Here is a 21,547-nt window from a genome sequence, read left to right as displayed (position 1 = left end):
CCCATCATACTCTCATAAGAGGACTTAGCCTACAAGCTTGTGATACTTGTTCTTGAAGGTAAATGAGCGGTCATGGAGGGAATCATGATTTTTGCAATCGATACTCCCAGCCACGTTGACATCAAAACGTGCTAGCATTCCTTCATGGCAACATGTCACTGCTTCTGCGAGTGTCACGCGACTCTTGCCAACATCAACCACCACAATTTATGGAATAGAAAGAGATACCATAGACTTTCTAGTAGCATCCCATATCACCATATCCGGGAATAGAGTGAATTTGTTGAGCCGCACCATGAGCTGCAGTTGTTTTGTGCATGTTTCCATGTCTTGTTAAGAGAGCATGATGTTCCTCTAATACCAATGATAGTGCTCCCCTAGGATCCCTCCTGCACACGTGACAGGATAGAAGCCAAAAACACACATTAAATAACACGGAGGATAGTCATCTGACTTACTTCTCATATTATTAAGTTAAAAGCATGTCTATTGTGTCTATTTACTGCATCCTCAAAGTTTGCAAGCTGGTACCCAGATAGTGTCATTGTACAGGCCACAATGCCAGATCTACTGACTTACTTCTCAAATTATTAAGTTAAAAGCATGTCTATTGTGTCTATTTACTGCATCCTCAGAGTTTGCAAGTTGGTGACTAGATCGCGCTATTGTACAGCCCACAATGCCAGATCTACTAAGCTTCTGTAGTTTGCTGAAGGGAAATTAGTATCACACAATGAAGGGTTGGGGCAGCAAGAAGATGTTGGAGAAAATTGGATATTCAAATGCTGGTCTGCTTTTCTAGTAAACCTTATTGATAATGTGTACCAAAGTGTTCCTCAACCATCATTGCATGCGAATTTTGTCGAAGTTTTATCTGCCCTAAGTAGAGGCAAAGACTTCCTTTGCTTATCCAGCTTTATGCATACGGATGTTGCAATGTTTGAAAACTAACATAGGCTGCAGGAGTTATCTTCTCATAGGGACTTGTCCAAAGCAAGGGTTTGAAACAGTCATTGAAGGTAATCACCAGCATCGAGCTATGATTGTCACTTCTTGCACAACTCTTGGGAGCCCTATATAATTGCATGATGCCTTCCAATAAACACAAACAGCATTGCTGTTATATACTCACAGTGAATTGATCAGTCTGCTCTTTTTATTTCTTGTTAGAGAGTGAGAGAATTTGTTAAAAAATTAAGTCAATGTTATAAGGCCAATGGGTTGATTTCCTACTCAAACGGAAAGCAGCCCGAGGGGTTTACTTTGGCGCGCGAGGGTTCTATGAAGTCTTGTTGGCCGACATGGATGCCCGGGATGCTCTGGTTGAAATGTCTCCTCTTTTTTTTAATACGCAGATGACTCATGTACTGCCCTGGGCTCTCACAAAAGGACTACCAGAGTCTCATTCATCACAAGTATCCCGTCTGGTTGAGGTGGTCGACTTTCCTCGCACTTGGCGTCACTTTCTTCCTTTGTGGGCTGCTCAGCTGGGAAAAGTCATTTGCCCTCCTAAACTGGACGCAAACACAAACCGTTTTTGTATTGGGACACAGACATCCCCACACCAGCAAGCATTTCGTTTGATTCTGGAGATGCAGTGGTTGGAAAGCGTCCATTTAAGCTTAAATGGGGCAAGCTTGCAAACTCTTGCTTCCGTTGTGGCAAATTTGGTCATATGCAGTCCGAATGTCCGGAACCAAATCTGCAACCACCTCCTTCGGCCATCCCTACTCAACCTCGCTCACCTCTGAAAACTTCAACCTCCGCCCCGACAATTGGGGTAAATAAAGGCAAAGGGAAACAATTACAATTGTCTACAGTTTCTGCTTCTCCAAATATTAAAGACAAAGCAAAAGCACAGGTTTCGACCTCTCAAACTTGGATAGTGTCCAAGAAACCCGCTAAAGCTGCTACAACCCGTATCTTCTCGTAATTATATATATATATATATATATATATATATATATATATATATATATATATATATATATATATGTATGTATGTATGTTGCGGTTTTTATGACAACAAGCAATAGTGTAGAGATCTCTTTTATCCTCCGACAAGCTGCTATGCAGCTTGTAATAAAACCGCTCCGCGGCTTCCCAATCTTTGCTGCAAAATTAAGCATAAAGAAATTTTGACTATTTCTTTTGGGAAGAGTCTTCATTCTCCGCATATATCTCAACAATTTTCCCGGATTCCTCACTTCCAAAAATGCATAGTTCTGGTATTACTACCTGTAAGGCTTGCGATTTTTATGACAACAAGCAACAGTGTAGAGATCTCTTTAATCCTCTGACAAGCTGCATAGCAAACTACGCACGCTAAACAATTGCAAGCGGAAGCTGTGTATTATGAAGCAAAAAGATTACAAAGAAAATACACTATGTGTGCAAGGGATCTATATACAAGGCTAAGTAAGACTTGAGAGACTCAATTGAGATGACTTGAGCTCACACTTGAGATGATTTACAATGAAGGGACACTCTCCTTTTATAGAGAGGTGAGGTGCCTTTCCAAGATAGGTAACTTGTCGTGCATACTCAATTATTAGTGGAGAGGGAATCACTTTTGTAAAGTGACTTGACAAGTGGAGAGGAATAAAGTGGCTTTACAATTGGAGAGGGAATAAAGTGGCTTTAGCTATTAGGTAGAATCTTTAGGGACACGCCACTATAAATTAGATGCTCACGCTTTTTTTCAATCACTATGTGTTGGCATAACCGTGGCATCTTTCATGACCTAAGTGATGATGCCATTCCACCCCGCCTGTGGAATGAGTCGACTTAGGATGTCAACAAGGACATTTTTGGAGCCTTTGACGTGTTCGTACTTGTAGTACCACTAAGCAAACCAGGAGGCTTGTCAGAACAATCGTTTGTCGTTGTTGGTAGGAATGTGCATCCCCTATCCAGATAGGGATCTGTTTGTGTTAGGGTTGCAACTTCAGTTTGGGTGGCCGCTTGTGTTGGGTTAAACTCATTGAGATAGACATTTGGCCATTCATGTGAAGGAATGGTATACTGAATCTGATGAGGATAGTTGTATTATGAACCTTTTCCTTCCATCTAAATTTGAAATACTTGTTGTCGAAGGTGATAGGCTGCAATCTGTCGAAAATATCATTGCCAATGATAATATCATAACTTGGCTGAAAACAAAGATAGGCAAAGATAGATATTCTGGCTTTTCCAAGCAGTAATCATAATTTGACTTGATTTTTTATCAATTCTTCGGATTTGTTAGCACATTTAATAAAAAAATGGTTCATCTAGTTTCTCCCATTAATTTTTAGAAACAAACCTTTCGTTAAGGAGAGTCAAGCTAGCTCCTGTATCTAATATAGCATTGAGAGAATTCTGAAATTTTGTATTCAGAATTATAGTAATGGAGACTCCTTTTAGTGGTGAAAGATTGTTATCTCCATTTAGTGGTTCTTGAATTTCTTCTTGCTGTGAGGAGATAAACTCCTTTACCTGTTTGGCGATCTTTGTAAGGCTTTGATGATTATTGATAATCAATCTTGTGTTGTCACATATGTTGGTTCGGATGTCATCGATATCTTCTAGAAGTTTGTTAATTTCAGATGGAACCAAACTCGTATTGTTAGAGGTTTCTGGTTGGGCGTTTGTTGGGTAAAACCATTCTTCTTCTGGTTGCTTATCTTTTTCCTTGCCCTGTATAGATGATTCTTCTCAGATCTTTTCATGGGTCTGCTTATCATCTATTGTTTGAGCAAAGACTTGAAGCTTTGTAGGATCATCGATCCATTGCTGAATTTGTCTGTCGATTGGATTGAACCATGCTTTCTTTATAGCTTCAAGTTTAATTGGCTTGATTTGTTCAGCATCCAATTGCTTCGGAGGGTCAGCTTCTTCAGAGATTTCTGCTTCTGAATCAAAGTTTGCATAGTTATCATAAAACTTTCTTGAGTCTCTGTACCATGATGATCTAAGTACTGCCACTTTGGTATTGATCCATTTGGCCTTATTTTTATCAGTATGAGGTTCGAGAGGGTATTCTAGATCTACCATAGTTTCTTCTTTCTTATGGGAGTAATAGATAGAGGAGTCTACCTTTTCTACATGAGTTAGAAATGGTAGATCTTCTGCAGGAATACCATCAATACTGATTGCTAGAGATTCCAAGATATCTTGTCTCTATGCTTCATTAATTTTGGACTCTTTACCTTTATTTGATGAAGAGCTTGATCCTGACTCTCTGGATGAAGAAGCTGGGTGTGATTTTCTTTTGAAAGGGACTTTGCCAATTACCATGATATACGCCTTTAGGCCTGTCTAGACTGTCACAGGATGTGGAACATAATGAGTATCGACGACACTTGATAGACATGGGAAGTGCACATGGCATGCCATCTTGAATGGCCTACAAAGATTTCCTGCTGCGGGAGGTTTTACATGCTTTCCTCACATACATGGATCCAGCACAGTGGATTATGTCATGGCACAGCCAAGTGTCATCTCTAGTATCCAGGATCTCACGATTGGGCCCAGACCTGTTGAGGTGGCAATGGATCATGTCCTTCTGTCGATGACCATCTCTTTTCAGTTTAATGTAGCACACAGTCCACGGGCAGCAGCACCTACTCGCTACACCTTCACGCGAGAGACGGACTCTGTATATATAGATGGGATCTACAGACGGCTATGCACTGAGGAGCCAAGGCGACCTCTGGAGGAGCTTACTAATATACTGACACATACATTACATGAGGCCGCAACAAAGGCTACCCACACACTCAACCTGAGCAACGACGCCGTTCTAGGAGCATGCCACATACAGTTGGTATGATGTGTTGGGGTATAGGCGCCTGTGCCTTGCCCGGCCGCCCAGAGTCTGGGCGCCCACTGACTTGTATACCTTATACATAGCATAAGTGTATAGGGGGCTGCTCACTCTTTGAGTCTCCCCACCCACATCGTGTGTGTGTCTCCTTCTCTCTCTCTCACTCTCCGTCTGTGGTGCTCCCCGATCCCCTTCAATTGGTATCAGAGCTATGGTGACCGCGGAGAGCACGACGGCTTTGAGAGCTTCGAGGCGATAGCTCGCTCGCTCTCGACAGTGGAGTTCGATCGCGGAGTTTCACGGAGAGCGATTTTAGCTTGAGGAGCATTGTCTTTGGAGCTGAGGAGCTTGGTGTGGTCAAGCTTGGTCGAGGAGGCGGTTGCGGCTTCCTTGGTGAGAGGAGCTTTTGAGCTTAGTGGAGCTCGTTAGAGAAGTGCTCGGCGGAGGAGAGCTTGACATTCTAGTGCTTGGATGCTGTTGTGGCAGAGCTCTTGTGTTGGAGCTTGCATTGAGAGGACATTGCATTACGCAAAGTGGAGCAGGAGCAGGTTCAAGACTGTGTGCAGCTCGTTTTTGCCATTTTCGGGCTCTAAAACGCAGTTTTTTGCGTAGCTCCGTCATACAGAGTCAGATCTACATGATCCAGGAGTCTAGGTCAGGGTTTTGGCACGCTCCGGACGCGATGGTGATGTCTATTTGCTGAAATTATGCTTTGAATTACAGCAGGTACAGCAGCAAGTTTATTTGTGCACTTTCGGGTCTCAAAAACACTGTTTTTGGCATAGCTTTCACACCCGGACTCGGATACATATGATCCAGGAGTCTACCTTGGGGTTTTGGCACGCTCCGGATGCACTCGTCATATCAGAATTGTAAAATTCTGAATGCTGAATTTTCTGCAGCAGCAGTTGTTTATTGTGTGTCGAGGATTCCACACATGGTTTGCTTTCAGATGTGAGAGTGATATTTGCTGCAAGTTTCCTCACAGGTGGGAGGATACGATGTATGCCTTATGTGGTTTGATGCTCAGGGAGACTAATGTGATTGCATTTTGAGCTCGGCAATGTATGCCTCGAGCATGTTTTTTGGCAGTCACAGGTAGAGCAGATATTTGTGTACTAGATTTGCAGGTGTTTGCAATGATGTATGCAAAATGTGGAGATTGGTGCATGCATTTGGAGTGTGATTTGACGCGCTTTGGTTGCTCATGGTTTTGAGCGTGCAGTCAGTTTGGTTACTGGTTTTGTAGCCGTTTTACTGACGAAACTCTGGCGAAATTTTCCCAGGAGTTTTATGCGCATCATTTATGCGATCTAGGTAGAGATTGCGGGTTGCACTCAACATTTGCGTGCGGTGTTCTCTGCAGGTGGGAGATTTGTGCGTGTGTATGCATCGATACCGCACAGTGTGGGCTTGGTGATTAGCTCACGGGTTTGACAGGCGTACAGTTATCTTGGCACACTCACAGGAGTGAGTATTGTGATGTATGCTTGTGTGGCTACGAGCTAGGTAGCCGGATTCGAGCACTAATGGCTTGAGGTTTTTCAGCAGGTTTCAGCTACAGGTTTACAAGTTTACAGGCAGGTTTGAGGGCTTATTTGGGCGCTGAATTTTCAGCCATTGTTTCCTCTTTGCAGGTGTCCATGTATGGCAGCTAATCTGGGACACATTTGTGACTTGTTTATGCAGCTGTTTAAGAGCTGAATTTTGGGGCTGTTTTGGGGCTGATTTGCAGCCATATCTTACAGCCATATTTGTAGACTTTTGTTGATGCAATTCGAGCCAGTTTAGGGCTGATTTGGTTGACATTTGCTACTCATTGTTGGTTGCTCTTTTGCGAGCATTATGGCTGATTTTTCATTTGACTTCCAGCGTTATGGTCTGACACAGTTTGATGGTGCAGATTTTGTTGCTTGGAAGGAGCATATGCTTGTTGCATTGGCGGATTTGGGGCAGGATAAACCCTTGCGTGGTTTATCGGCGAAGCCCAATTCTATGCGTGATGATGATTGACAGGATCTTGATGAGTTAGCAATGTCTACGATTCGTTTGCATCTGGTTGAGTCTGTTGACTGGCAGGTCTCGAGGGAGACTACAACTCATGCTTTATGGCAGAGTTTACATGCTATGTACGCGACATCCATGTCTACAGGGAAGTCTAGTCCCACTTCTATGTCCATGGGAGAGATTGGTCCCACACGCAAGTCTCGACGGCATAGAGACTTGACATGTTGGCATTGTGGACATAGAGGGCACATTAGGCGTCGATGTTTCAGGCGTTTGAGAAAACGGAGGCGACAGATGCGTGATGCAGATTTGGGCATGACAGATGCTAGTGAGATCAGTACGGTGGTTACTGAGTATGCTTGTGACGGCGATGTCACATTTACATCTAGCTTGTCTTCAGACAATCTTATGTCTACGGATTGCATATCGGATTGCACATTGTCTTCACATTGGTTACTAGATTCAGATGCTACATTCCATGTCACGTCGCATCGTGAGTGGTTTAGCACGTTTTCTAGTGGGAGACTTGGTTGTGTGCACATGGCTGATGGTGTTGTGTATGACATTGAGGGTGCAGGAGACGTATGTTTGTCCTTGCCCAGTGGTATGAGATTTACCCTGCGTCATGTGCGCTATGTGCCAGATCTGAGACGGGATTTGATCTCAGTCAGACAGTTACGGGATAGTGGATGTCAGATTTCGCTACGAGAGCGAGATTTTGTGATGCATTTGGGTTCGCTAGTGATTGCGAGAGGTGCCAGGAGTGGTACAGGTTACCCATTGCATGTGGATCACGCGAGAAACGGTGTTGTCTCTGTGATCACGCAGCCAGGTAGAGAGTGAGAGAGCAGGCGAGTCTCTTTTGCTTGTGGGTTGCAGGATGCTTTGCATGGAGTGCAGAGCAGTGACCTTGTTGTGCAGGTTGCGTCTACGGATGCACAGGTAGAGCGGGACAGCTCTAGTGAGTCACAGCAGGATGAGTCATCAAAGGTGATGACAGAGATGACTCACATGGATGTTGAGATGTCGACTATTGTGGAGTCATTTCTTCATATGCTTATGCCAGAGCTTGATGCAGATTCAGGACATATGGATACACTTGGTACACATGTGATATGTGGTGGGCACGAGGAGTCACTCCAGAGCTTGGAGTCAGAGTGCCATGGTCTCTATGATAGGGGACAGGATTGCCATGTGTTGAGTTCTGAGTTGGAGGTGGCAGAGGTTGCAAGGGTTGCATCAACGTTCGGTGTCCTTATGTACGAGATGCTGATCTCGAGGCCCGACATAGCAGCTGCAGTGGGAGCATTTGCAGCAGGGTTGATCAGTCGTTCGATGACTGATCTTGGCATAGCGCATGAGGGAGATATGCAGGTATTGCGTACATACTTGCAGTACGTGTGCGGTACGTCTGGTGGTGTATGGACTTACACGGAAGCAGGACAACCGGATGCACACGATCACAGCCAACCAGTGGGCATCGGTTGAGAGTGGTTTTCTCTCACCTTTTGTAGTCTTTAGACTATGTTCCCTTGCTTAAAGGCACAGTTGCCTTTAAGTGGGAGGTTGTTGGGGTATAGGCGCCTGTGCCTTGCTCGGCCGCCCAGAGTCTGGGCGCCCACTAACTTGTATAGCTTATACATAGCATAAATGTATAGGGGGCTGCTCACTCTTTGAGTCTCCCCACCCACATCGTGTGTGTCTCCTTCTCTCTCTCTCACTCTCCGTCTGTGGTGCTCCCCGATCCCCTTCATGATGCGGAATGCCGCGAGACTAGAGCCAGACTTAAGAGGGAGGTGCTTTTGAGGGACATCGCTCACAGACAGTCACAGATTGACTTACGACGCCTAGTGCGGCGGAAGAAGAGGGCATTTTTGCCCCAACTAGAACGGGATCTATGCCAGCTATTCTTGCGTCAGAACTCACGAGAGGCATGGCGGCTCTTTCATGAGCACTCTCCCCCCCCCTGCCTTTACCTCTACAGAGGCCTGGGGCCAGTACGCCTCATCTTTGTACACAGTTCCTGGACAGCCGCCCCTTCCCGACCCCCCCGATCCATGCCCACAAGCATGAGCTTTTTTCACCGCTGAGATGGTGAAGAAGGCCATTGACAGGATCACGACTGGGAGAGCATATGATCATGATGGCTTAGTGGCTGAGCATTTCATGCATGCCAGAGATATACTAGCAGAGCTTCTAGCAGTTATGTTTAACCGTGCCATGTGTGAAGGCTTGCCTGATACTTCGAGCCTATCTACTATTGTATTTATCTTCAAGTCAGGAGACCCTATGGAGCCTGGGAATTATTGCACGATCATGATTGGACACACACTGGCACGGTTGTACGCATCCATTCTTGAGCAGCAACTCAGTAGATGGCCAGAGAGGAAGACGATACGCGCAGCCGGGCAGGCACGGTTCAGGAGAGGCTTTTCTACTCTTGACCATTTCTTGACACTCGGAGCCATCATTGAGGATGGCAGATCACATGGGAGACAGATCTATTGTAGCTTTGTGGACTTCGGAACGGCATTTGACACAGTACCCAGAGCTAGATTGATACGCACACTACAGGAGATGGAAGTACCCATAGAGCTCATTTGGGGGAATCATGGAATTATACAGGTCAGTAGTGGCCTCACAGGGTCTATCTACACCGGTTCACTCCACTATTGGGGTGAAGCAGGGCTGCCCGCTCTCTCCTACTCTATTCGGTATGTATGTGGATGAGGTTGCTAACTACATTGAGAGCGATGGTGATAGAGGTGCACAGCTGGCAGGGACATGGATTCCATTATTGTTATATGCTGATGATATTGTGTTGATCTCCGACTCCCGGGAGGGAATGCAACGTCGTCTGGATGTTTTGCATAGGTTTGCCCACAAAAGTGGTTTGTCTGTCAACCTTGGTAAAACCCTGGTTATGGTGTTTTAATACCACCCCACAGTGGATCAGAAAATCAGCACCTACATTCACATACGAACAGGAGACAGTGGAGTATACAAATGCTTACACTTACCTTGAAGTGGTTTTTAGCAGACCAGCAGTTTCATTAAGGAGGGCAATAGAGACCAGATTGACTAGAGCCCAGGCTGCATTGGGTAGATTGGAGAGGATGTGTTCGCAGGTTCAGTTTCAGGAGCCTCGGACGAAGCTTTGGCTCTTTGACACTTTGGTGGCTTCTGCATTGCTCTATGGAGCTGAGATATGGGGACCTTCATTGGATCATCACGAGAGGTCGGGTCACACTGATGGATGGGGGGACATTCAATTAAATTTGACACGTTTTCCGGTTATAGAGATGCTTCGAAGGCTCTCGAACTTGGTGGTCCACGCTTCCTTTAAACAAGACTGCGCCAGTTAAATGGCTGAAATTCAAGAGGCTTTTTATTTCTTCTTGGTTGACTCGAGAGTATGAACGTGATATACGAACTACTTGGAACCATCTTCAGATGACCAAGAACGATACAATGGATGCTTATTGTGAGAGATTTTGGAGCTCTTTTCTACCCGCCTCATCATTTAAGAAGATCTCGTTCAAGGAACAGATTGAGCGGTTTACCTTGGGTCTACCTACAGAGATCCGAGACCACTGCTTGGAACAGAAGTCAGCTTCCATTCAGGAGTTGATGAGTCATGTGAAACGAGGTTTGGCCATTCACTCTGTCAGTCTAACCTATCCCACCGATGAGATCATGACACAAAGAGCCGAATAGACTTCGACAAATGAAAGTGGAAAGAGAAAGAGTAACCCAAAAAACAAGGATGCACGACCCAAGCTTACTCCTCAGGAGCAGGCTCGCTTCATCAAGGAAGGGAAGTGCTTTCGATGCAGGAAAACTGGACATATCTCCGCAAAGTGCCCTAATAAGGCACAGAAAGAACAGAACGACAAGGACGACGAAAGGCCTGAGAGTTCGAGAGCAGCTAAGGAACGTGGAAGAAAAGGCAAGATGAAAATAGGACTAGTTCCAGATTGCGTGGGTACCGATCCCAGCACGTTGGACGAGAGTACAGAACTTTGCCGAGCTTGGGGCAAAGTGAAAGACCAAGAGGCCCTGATCTTCTTTGATGGAGGAGCCAAGGCCAACTTCATTTCACCGGAATTGGCGGTGCGACTCGAGATCACTCCTGATCGGATGGGACCACTTGCGGAGGCAGTTCTAGAGGCACCTGCCAGGGACGTAGCCATTACACCTATCATTAGCAAACTTCGGTTGCATTGTCAGGGGTAATTGGGGCATGAGGACTTTTACATAATGCCTTTGGAAGGTTGTGATGTTCTCTTGAAAATTCCCTGGTACCACAAGAACAACGCCGTGGTCGACTATCGGGCGAGAAAAGGGACATTTACTATAGAGAAGGGCAGAACCATTGTACTTGACATTAAACTTCAGGGCGAGTCTTTCGCTATTGTATCGGCTTCGGCCATTTCAAAATGAAATCCAGTCTGTTTGTTTACTCGATCTTTATGAAAGAATTGAGTGATGAGGATAGGACAAATATGTCTGAACTTGATAAAGAACGCCAAGATTTTCTCCACTCTCATGTCGATTGCTTCTCATAGGGCCTCCCAGGCGAGTTACCACATGCTCGTCTTGAAGATCATACCATTGATCTGATACCTGGGAGCACACCACCGAACCGGCCACCTTACCATGTGAGCCGAGCACAGAACGAAGAGATTATGAACCAAGTGAAAGACCTCTTGGAAAAGGGTCTTGTCCAACCTAGTACTTCATCGTATTGCTCTCCAGTGTTGTTGGTTTTGAAGAAAGACGGATCTTGGAGAATGTGCATCGATTATAGAGCTCTCAACAAAATCACCATCAAGAACAGATTTTTGATTCCTAGGATTGATCATATACTCGACAGATTAGAGGGATCCTCGTGTTTTAGTAGGATTGATTTGAAGAGTGGATACCATCAGATCCGAATCGCGTCGAAAGACGTCTGCAAGACAGCCTTTCGGATGACTTTTGGGTTATTTGAGTTTTTGGTGATGCCTTTTGGCTTAGCCAATGCTCCTGCGACATTTAACCGGATGATGGAGGATTTTTCAAGAGTACAAGCTATTTGTTGGCACTTTCTTTGATGGTATCATTGTTTTCTCCAAGAATGAGGCAGAATATAGAGATCATCTACTTCAGGTCTTTCAGGCATTATGAGATCACAAGTTAGTGATTAATGTGAAGAAAAGTGAATTTTTCCTACCAGAGATACACTTTTTGGGACACATTGTGTCAGCAGCAAGAGTGCAAATGGATCCGGCCAAGATGGAGACTATCCGTGATTGGCCCGATTTGAAGAATGTCCATGAAGTTAGAAGCTTCTTGGGACTGTGTTCATACTACAGGCGGTTCATTCGAAAGTTTGCAGAGGTTGCTTCCCCTTTGCATATCTTGACTCAGAAAGGAGTCCCTTTCTCGTGGGGACCCATAGAGGTGACTGCCTTTCAGACTTTGAAAGAGAAATTGACTACGGACTAGTTTTGACTGTGCCGGACTTGTAGAAGTCATTTGAAGTATATTGGGATGCTTGTGGTCGTAGTTTGGGTGCGGTCTTAATGCAAGAAGGCCATGTCATTGCTTACGAGAGCCGATTGTTCTCGTGGCCGGAATTGACAGCACGGATCTATGAGAAAGAGCTTTTGGCAGTTATCCATGCTCTTACTCAATGGCGGCACTACCTACACGAAGCGGATTTTAGTGTCTTTACAAACCATCAGAGTTTACGCTACTTCTTGTCACAGAAGCAGCTATCGGAAAAGCAGATGCGCCGGGCGAACATCTTGTCACAGTTTCACTTCCAGATTGTCCATGTTTAGGGACAGTAAAATTTGGTGGCAGATGCTTTGTCTCGGAAACCGTTGGTTCTGGCTATTTCAGTGACACATCATAGGAGCTTCAAGGATATGGTCGACCAGTATGCCACAGATCCGGATTTTTGGAAGACAACTCTTCTAATCTCCTCAACCCTCTCTGGTTTAGAATGATATTTGGATTCATTAAAGTGAACATCATTGCTGCGGACAACCTTTCTGGATTCGGGATCCCAAAGTCTGTACCCCATCTCACCAGAATTACCATAGCCTAGAAAGATGCACTTTCTACTCTTTGGCTCAAGTTTGTTCCTAAATTCCTTTGGAACGTGAGTATATGCCTCACAGCCAAAGACTCTCAGATGCTTGTATGAGGGTATTTTGCCTGACCATACCATCTCTAGCACTGAATCCTTCTGCAAAACCTTGCTAGGAGATCTATTTACAAGATGAACAGCTGTTGATACAGCTTCAATCCAAAAGCCATTTAGCAGTTGTGCATTAGACAACATACTTCTGACCTTCTCTTGTATGGTCCTATTCATCCTCTCAGCAACACCATTTTGAGGAGGATTGTAAGGAGCAGTAAGTTCACGTTTTATACCTTTTGACTCACAAAAGTCCTGAAAGGCCTTTGAAACATACTCTCCACCATTGTCAATGCGTAAGCATTTAAGCTTCTTGCCACTCTGATTCTCCACAAGTGTCACAAACGTTTTGAAAACACTAAACGCTTCATCCTTGTGCTTGAGAAAGTAAACCCATACTTTCCTCGAGTAATCATCTATAAATGTCATAAAGTAAGAAGCTCCCCCTAGAGATAGGTTAGGCATAGGTCCACACAAATCACTATGAACAAGTGCCAACTGTGTATCTCTTCTACTGCTTCTATGCTTATGTGGCTGCTGTGTTTGCTTACCATACACACAATGTTCACCGAATTCAAAATCATTAAATGAAAAGCCAGGCAAATAACCAGAACGAGACAAGATTTCCATTCCCTTCTTGGACATATGTCCTGACCGGCTATGCCACAAAGAAACGTTCGGCTGCTCGGTTACATTGATTACATTTTTAGAGACATTTGATACATAAATCATGTAAAGTCCTCCAGACTTTACTCCATGTGCTACTGTCATAGAACCCTTGGATATCTTCCACATGTTCTGTCCAAAAGTGGTGACGTAGCCAGCATCATCAAGTAAACCTGTGCTGATCAAGCTCTTTGTAATTGCGGGAACATGTCTCACATTCTTCAGCGTGAAAGAAGAACCATTCTGAAACTTCAATTGAACATCTCCAACACCTAAGATCTCACATGTCTGCCCATTGCCTAGCCGAACATGATCTTTAGTGGTCACATAAGAGGTAAACCACTCCTTGTTTGGAGACACATGAAGTGATGCCCCTGAGTCTATAATCCAGTCACTCAGTGCATTTCCATCAGATGCTGTAAGAAGAGCTGAGTCCATTGTATTCTTCAAGAAGTAGATGTCTCCTGACACTAGACTGTCATCCTCTGCAATAGTGTTTGTCACATTTATTTCTTGAATCTTCACTGAGGACTTGTTCTTCTCACCATGGTCTTCAGCTTTCTCTTTGCCTTTTTTTGCTTTCCATTCTCTGCAGTCTCTTTTCATGTGACCCTTCTTGCCACAATGGTAGCATTCTATGTCACTCTTGCCTTTAGCACTGCGGGACTTGCTACGAGACTGATTCCTCTTTCCACCTTTGTACTTTTCTTTGGTCCTTCCCCTGACAACTAAGGCTGTTCCTTTGTCTTTGTCCATTGTCTTTCTATTGGTTTCTTCAGTAAGCAGACTTCCTTCTACACCTGCTATGTTCAAACCATCTGGAGGTGCAAAATTACTCAAAGCTGTGCGAAAAGTGTCCCAACTTTCCGGCAATGTGATCAACAGGAACATAGCTCTAACAGGTTCATCAAACTTGACACCTTGAGCTGACAATTGACTGTAGATTGTGTTGAATTCATTCAGATGATTGGACATAGGTGTCCCTTCTTTCATCTTCAAGTCAACAAGCTTCTTAAGCCAGTATACCTGTGAAGTTGCACTCTGCTTCTCATAAAGATCACTCAGCTTTAACCATGCTTGATAAGCCGACATCTCGTGTGCTACATTGAAGTAAACGCTTTCTGCCAAAGTCAGCATAATGGTAGAAAGTGTCAATTCATCCATTTCGCTCCATTCATCTTCGTCCATATCTTCTGGTTTTATCCCCTTGAGCTTTATAGGTTTTATATGCTTCTTTTGTACCAACACGTGCCAAATTTGCTTCTTCCACAATGGAAAATTGGTTCCATCCAGCTTCTTGATATTGTAAAGAGCAGTGTCCTGTGATCCAGCCATAGCTACGCTTCACAGTAGTTTACTTTCCTGGGAAAAATTCGGCAGAATTTCCCCTGTAAACTGACCTCTGAACCAATATCAACCTGTCAAATGAACCAAGAAAGCTTCAGATTCTGCATAAATTTCGGCAAAGTCTCCTTTGTAAAATGGCTCTGGTGTACTCAAAAACAGACCAAAAAACAGCTCAAAAAACCATTGTCTCTCTAACACTGTAAGCTGTGGGTAAACCTGTCCTGCACCTGTACTGTCTCTCACTGTCCTGTCACTATCCTGTAAGCATAGACTGCGACAATGCCTCGACGGCAGTAAATCAAAGATGCAATCCCAACTGTCTAACTCACAGTCAATACATCCTAGCTGCCTATCTAAGGGTGCTCGAGGGATCGCTCCAAGACCTGTATCACCGAAAGAATCTCAACATTCGAGAATCCCCCAGCTCAATAAAACCTCACTCAATCCTCAACAAAGGTTGCAGTAAATCTGACAGTACATAGACTTTCCACAAAGTCATACATCCACAAATTTCCCACTATATGCTGTAACCGCTGCGGCGGTTGTTTGCTGCGTGACTCACAGCCAGCAAACCCTCAACAGACATACATCATCTCTGACAATACATCCCATGTGGAAGTACCTGCAATGTCAGGATGAAATCTAGAATATTAAGCAGCAAACACAAGCTACCTGACGAACTAGTGAATGTCGCCTACAGTCTCTGTGTAGATGCGCCCGTGTCGTATGTGACACGCCTCCAAGAACTGTGAGCCGTCATTCGATGTGTAGACAGCCACAAATCAACACTCTGGGAGTGCCGATATCCTCAGCACCTATAGTCGTAGGCCGAAACCCCAAATTTGCAGAGCCGGATCTGCACCCGCTGAGACCACGTAGTCCAAAATCGCCTGCGCAGAACTTTGTCGAAGCCGAACGGTGGCCGAGATGACCTCAGAATGAAATTCTGAGAACATCGAGCATTTGGGGCCGTGTCTTCGCCTGTCGAATCTCACTCCATTCTGAGCAGGTGACTCTGGCTACCTGCAAATGCTGCCTCGAGCTTCGACCTGAGCTCTGATACCAGTTCAAGGAGAACGAGCGGAAGTGTGACGCGAGAGAGAGTGCGAGAAGAAGAGCACGACGATATGGTGAACTCGCTCTACTGTAATGTGTAGAGCATAGTGAGTTCTTATTAGGTTTTTACAAAAGAATATGTGTACATACCTCGCGGCCCGCCCACTTACCTGGGCGACCACATTGGGCTTTATACCCCAACAGGAATCAGCAACCCTTGGCGTTTTTGGACAGCAATACAAAAGGTTTTCGAAGCACTCAGTTTTCAGCCATACACTCGGTCCCGTCATCACCACTGTCGACATCAACATAGCCCATTAGACTTGCATCAGTTAGCATCCACCTACTCTTGTACCAGATTGTGCAATCAATAGTAGACCACTCTCGCCATCGAGAGTGGGGCCTTCGGAGGAGGGTTTTACAACTCCTTGGTGTCGTATTCTCTTCTCTCTCTATCTCTCAGTCTCATGCACTTTCACACACAGTGTCCATTCACTTTGTTTGTGTCCATTGCACTCCCTCATTAAAGAACGGAAGGCTCTCCCTTCCATAAGAAAAAAAGGAACTTTGAGCACGATCGGATCACTCATCTTGAGCAAAGTTCAACATTCACTTCCGTTGCACCTTACATCATAGATGGCAAGGACGTCGAATAGAGACTCGCAACCTATGAGACACCATACACAAGAGAGACACATGGTGGTATGGAACTCCAATGGTCCCCCATGGACATATTTAGGGTGTCTTGAGGAGGTGATGGCCAATGAGGCATTATCTTACTTACAAAGATACACGAGATCCCCGAAAGGGTGGGAGCCACTCAGCTAATCAGTGCATGGTTGCAGAATTGCAGTGACTCTGTGGCAGTTGTACTCTATGACTTATCAAGATAAAAAGAAATACTGAAAGGGGCACTAGACTTTGGGGCCAATGCATCTAGAAGTGGAACTTCACCACTTCGAGTCTAGACTACAATTTTCTCAAGTTCAGGTGTTATCTACTTTCAGTTTTGTTGGTGTGTCTTGTGGATTTACCACCTCATCAGTGCCTTGTCGGTTACACCCAACCATCCAGAGAAAGGGACGCCACAAGAAGAAAGGTTTTAAAAAAAGACCAGAATGAGAGCATGTCGAGATCAAATCCAAGACTGTTGAGAATAACATGCAACCAAAGCACCACTAGGGAGTGCCGGTGGCACCAAAACCCTCACCAGCCCTCCTGAGCAAGAAGTTTCGCAAAGCACTGTATCACCTCTCTCTAAGCAGGCGAAGTTGCATCCTCTCAACCTTTGCAATCCGAGCATGAAACCCTCTACATATATAAAATTCATCAACGATAAACTGTGCATCCACAGAGCAATAGCATATCCATTGAGAGAATGATACAGCATGCTGTTATCATTTAGCCATAGATGATGATATGGTCACCTATATGGTCGGCTCTTTGGTCATCTATATGGTGGGCTCTCAATGTGATCCTCTGTTGTTTTTTCTTGGTTTACTACTCCTTCAGTGGTTGATCCCATAATGAAGATGTGGGGCTCCTACCACATGATTCCCTTTTTCTCTTGCTCCTCTGGCTATTATCCCGGGAGCAGCTTCATCCTTGACCTCTTCAATGGTCACCCCATTTACCCTGGTGATCACCTTACCCTGTGAGGCTTCCTGATGTTCCTTTTCTTTCCACACAGAAGTGGCATTTTCCCATCTCAAATGTGTTAGTTGTCTGCCTCTTGGCAGAGCTCACCACCCCTCTGTTTCTCTCTTCCCTTACTGTACTATGTTGTTCTAGAGTGGCAAATTGGGTTTTTTATAGCTCCCTTGGAGCTGATGCCCCATCCTTTGACTAGTTCATAACTTGTTTGCCTTCCCCTATTCCATGGCTTGCTTCTATTTGTTTCAATCTCTCCCGTAACTGATTAAGTTGCTGGGTTCTATCAGCCGCCATGTATCAATGCTCTGCCAAATCCTGTGCCTCCTGGGGTGCTCCTCTGCATGTTTCATGCCATGGTTTTGTCCCACTAGTTGAGGCCTTAGTGAGGCCTTGATCTGGACTTCATGCTCGATTGCCACTTGCTTGGCAAATTTTTGTGCAATATTATTGTGCCTATGCCACCTATTGCCTGATTCTGAAATTGAACTTTTCGTCACACTGGTTGGTTTGGAACTCTAGCTGTCACTTGCTGGCCTTAGTTTGGCTTGAGCTCTAGTTACTGCAGCCACTTAGGTCCCACAAATTGTATGGCTGGTGGTACTGGTGGTATGTTTGCAGAGTCTGATTTGGAGGGTCTGGACAATCTCTAGAAAAATGTCCTCCTTACCACAATTGTAGCACTTGCTACCTGTCTAAATGGTGACCTATTGCCTTGGTATCCTCTCCCTTGATTTCTGTAACAACCATTTTGTACTACTTGGGTGCTACTCCACCTCTCCCATCCTGTCCAATCAATAGGTGCCCTCTCGCCCAACTCACGCCCCTCAGAATCACAAACATAAACTAGAGGCTGATGCTCAAAGTCCTCTCTTGTCCTGGGCATCTATCTCATAAGCTTTTCCTTATGCCCACCCATACCCTCAAAAGACAACAAATAAAAGGTGGAAACTGACACAAAAAGACAAAGGAGCACCTGTGAAGTTAAACTGTGAAGAGCGCCAGCAACCTGTACCTAGCGCACCATATCTAAGAACGATGCTCGCCGCAGCACTTTGTAGAAAGATATCCCAAGGCTCATTGCGTGGAGGAGACCACAAACAATAAGCTTGGAAAGAAGGGTACAACTCTACATCTCTTGATCAATAATCCAGAAACCTCCCTCTGATCGAAGCATAATGCATGTGCACCATGCTACTTTGGCCGTAGTATTTATGGTTCCGTCCAAGTCTCCAAAAAGGAAGTTCCTAGTAAGGCAACATAGTCTAGACAAACTCTCTGAATACACTATCCAATAAGATGCAGTAAGCCCCATTGGTGTGGTAAAAACCTGTTGTTCAATGGACAATTTTCAAAGGGTATGGCGGCGAGAAACAGGCTGATAGTCATACCCTTTGAAAATAGACCACTGAACGGCAGGTTTGTAGGGCAGAGCACTGCTGCTATAGGGGACGAGATATAGTAGAGCAATCCCGTGCCATATGCCCAAACTGTTACAGAGACACTGATCCAGTCAACTAGTAACCAGCAGCTGCAGAGTACAAACCTGTCCATCCCACTCGATCTCAAATGTATGTGGCTAGTGGGGAAAACCTGGAACATAGACTTGGAAACATATGGTGCCCAAGTTATACGTGGTAGATCTTGGATTGATAATGCCTTAGTGCCGTATGAAGTCCTGTCCCAAGTGTCAAAGCTCACATAGTATGTCAAGTAAGGAAAAAGCTTGGTGGCACATAGATCCTCCACGGAGAAGCCTAGATGCCAAGGAGTAAGAACCTTCGGATGGGAGACCGAAACTATAGGTGAACGCTCCAGGAGAGACTCCGTTGTCTGAGCATCAAAGAGATGGACCATTGCAAAAACCCATCCAAGAAAAGACAACTACTGAAAATGACCTGACACAATAGACGAGTGGGCCCTCTGGTGCGTCGGAGGAAAAAAACTGTGATTTTAATATGCCCTTTTCGTTTCATGTAATGAAAAGCAGTAGAGCATTGATTTCAGTTGTATCAAGGTACATACATTTGTTATATATCTCTTTGCATTATTATACCATAAGCTGCTTTCGAACTCTCTGATGAGGTAGCTGAACTAGACTTCAATCAACAATACCACAGAAACGTACCAGAAGATCAATGAGCTTCTGGTTTTTCCCCTTCTCCCGGGTAACAACCACTGATGGGAACGAGCTCACAGCTTGGATTCTAATTTCTTGCAGGGTTTTTCCTGGCATTCATGAAAATCCACTCCCGTTCTCCATCTCTCTCAGCAAGAAAAGTAGATTAGGAAAGTACGCACACTGCCCATACCTGGTGAGTATAACCGTGAGAGTGAAGAAGTACCTAGCCTGCCACTCCAAGCGACCCGTGCGCTCCCAAGAGAGGATAGTGTAGTAGCGTTTATGATTCGAACCTCCATAGCAGATCAGTTGAGCTCACGTGAGGTAGAAAGAAGGCTTGTAAATTCGAGGCTTGTAAATTCTCACCCTCCGTTTTGAACCCACTAACTTCCCCTAGCGCACAAGCTTATTGACGCCCGGAGGGAGAGGCGGGACCCGTCTCTCTCTCTCTCTCTCTCTCTCTGCAGGGAGCACTGTCGAACGAAGGAGCTAGTGATACGTGTCAGAGAGGGAGGGAAGGCGGGGAGGGGGGGATCCCTCCTTTTATAATAGAATAAATTTGTATGTGTAGTTCTTCGCTAACACAATTGTACTCTGACTAACACAAGAGTGTAAGTAATGCCAAGATCTCCCACTAAGCGAGCTAACCATACAACTTCTTTGTTAGTATCAGAAACTTTGCCTGTGTGGTGGAAAATGACATACAATTTTGGAGACATGATCTCCATGAGACGACTGCTCCGGCAAATAAACATAACCTGTAAGAAATGCGGAATACAATAAGGATCTAGTAGCAAGAAGAGTAGAGAGAGATATGATGCAAAGTAAATTAGTGGCAAATCAAAAATTTTAGATTAACACACTATTACAAAGTGATGGAATCATCCATCCATGCGTTCTCAAGGTAGAGCTTAGATGGCGATTTAAACACCTAGAGCAAGTAGGAAATACAAAGGGCTAACAATCCTTCAACAAAGATGTGTGTGTGTCAAGTGTGCACACCTCTAGTGTATAGTGCTGAAAATACTCATGGAGAAGGCCTCCTTATATAGATGTCATGCCAAACATTACTTAGTTGCCTCTTTCACCAGACTTTGAGCCCATCTACTATCTGAATATATTGTTGTTGATCAACACGCTCAGCGTGAGGTGGATAGAGAGCTGGAAAGAAGTGAGGTAACTCGGCTTCTTTAGATCGTATGGCATATAAGATTGCTGGAGAATCGGGTAAAAATTCTAGGAAGTCCAAAATCATTTGATTCTCCTACTACATCATTTTTTGGAAATTCGCACCGAGTGATATAAGGTTTTCAAGTGCCACTCCTGTTCACTAAGAGTCATCCTGGTTTTAGGCCCCCAACTGCTCATAGCATTATTCTCTAGCAGCATTTTGATCCGTTGATCGAGAATTCCCCTGGCAGTTTGCGTTCGGATGAGCATTTCCTTTATCTACTGACATATATCCTTCCTGCACTTATAGGTTGGCATGTTACCTAGCAGCATCTCTACCTGAATTCCCAATGACTTAAGATCTGTTGTTATTAAGTCTTTGGTCATTGGGTTGACAACTCTATCATCATTCGTTAGTTTTCATTCTGGAGTTATTTCTAATACCTGGACACGGCTAGGATGTGGAGGCAACCAACAGACTATCTCATCGTGATAATTGGCTAACTTCCATGTGGAGACCATGCGTTTGGCT

General features: G+C 44.7%; 1 protein-coding gene across 2 annotated transcripts in view; it reads right to left on the bottom strand.

Moving 5' to 3' along the window:
• Positions 1-20,358, bottom strand: part of LOC147440248 (uroporphyrinogen-III synthase, chloroplastic-like) — a 76,585-nt gene extending 56,227 nt beyond the window's left edge. The window contains exons 1-2 of one of the 2 annotated variants that reach the window (XM_086530038.1): positions 20,036-20,358; positions 19,852-19,952 (exon numbers count right to left, since the gene is read on the bottom strand). In XM_086530038.1, the coding sequence (XP_086386164.1) occupies positions 19,852-19,952; positions 20,036-20,144 (210 nt within the window). In that variant the 5' untranslated portion in view covers positions 20,145-20,358. The remainder of the gene's footprint in view (positions 1-19,851; positions 19,953-20,035) is intronic. The other variant, XM_086530039.1, reaches the window with a different exon arrangement.
• Between the last annotated feature and the right edge of the window lie 1,189 nt (positions 20,359-21,547).

This window comes from Adiantum capillus-veneris, chromosome 15 (assembly GCF_014529385.1).
Source record: "Adiantum capillus-veneris isolate H3 chromosome 15, ASM1452938v2, whole genome shotgun sequence".
Lineage (NCBI taxonomy): Eukaryota > Viridiplantae > Streptophyta > Polypodiopsida > Polypodiales > Pteridaceae > Adiantum > Adiantum capillus-veneris.
This window is presented reverse-complemented; position numbering and strand designations above follow the sequence as displayed.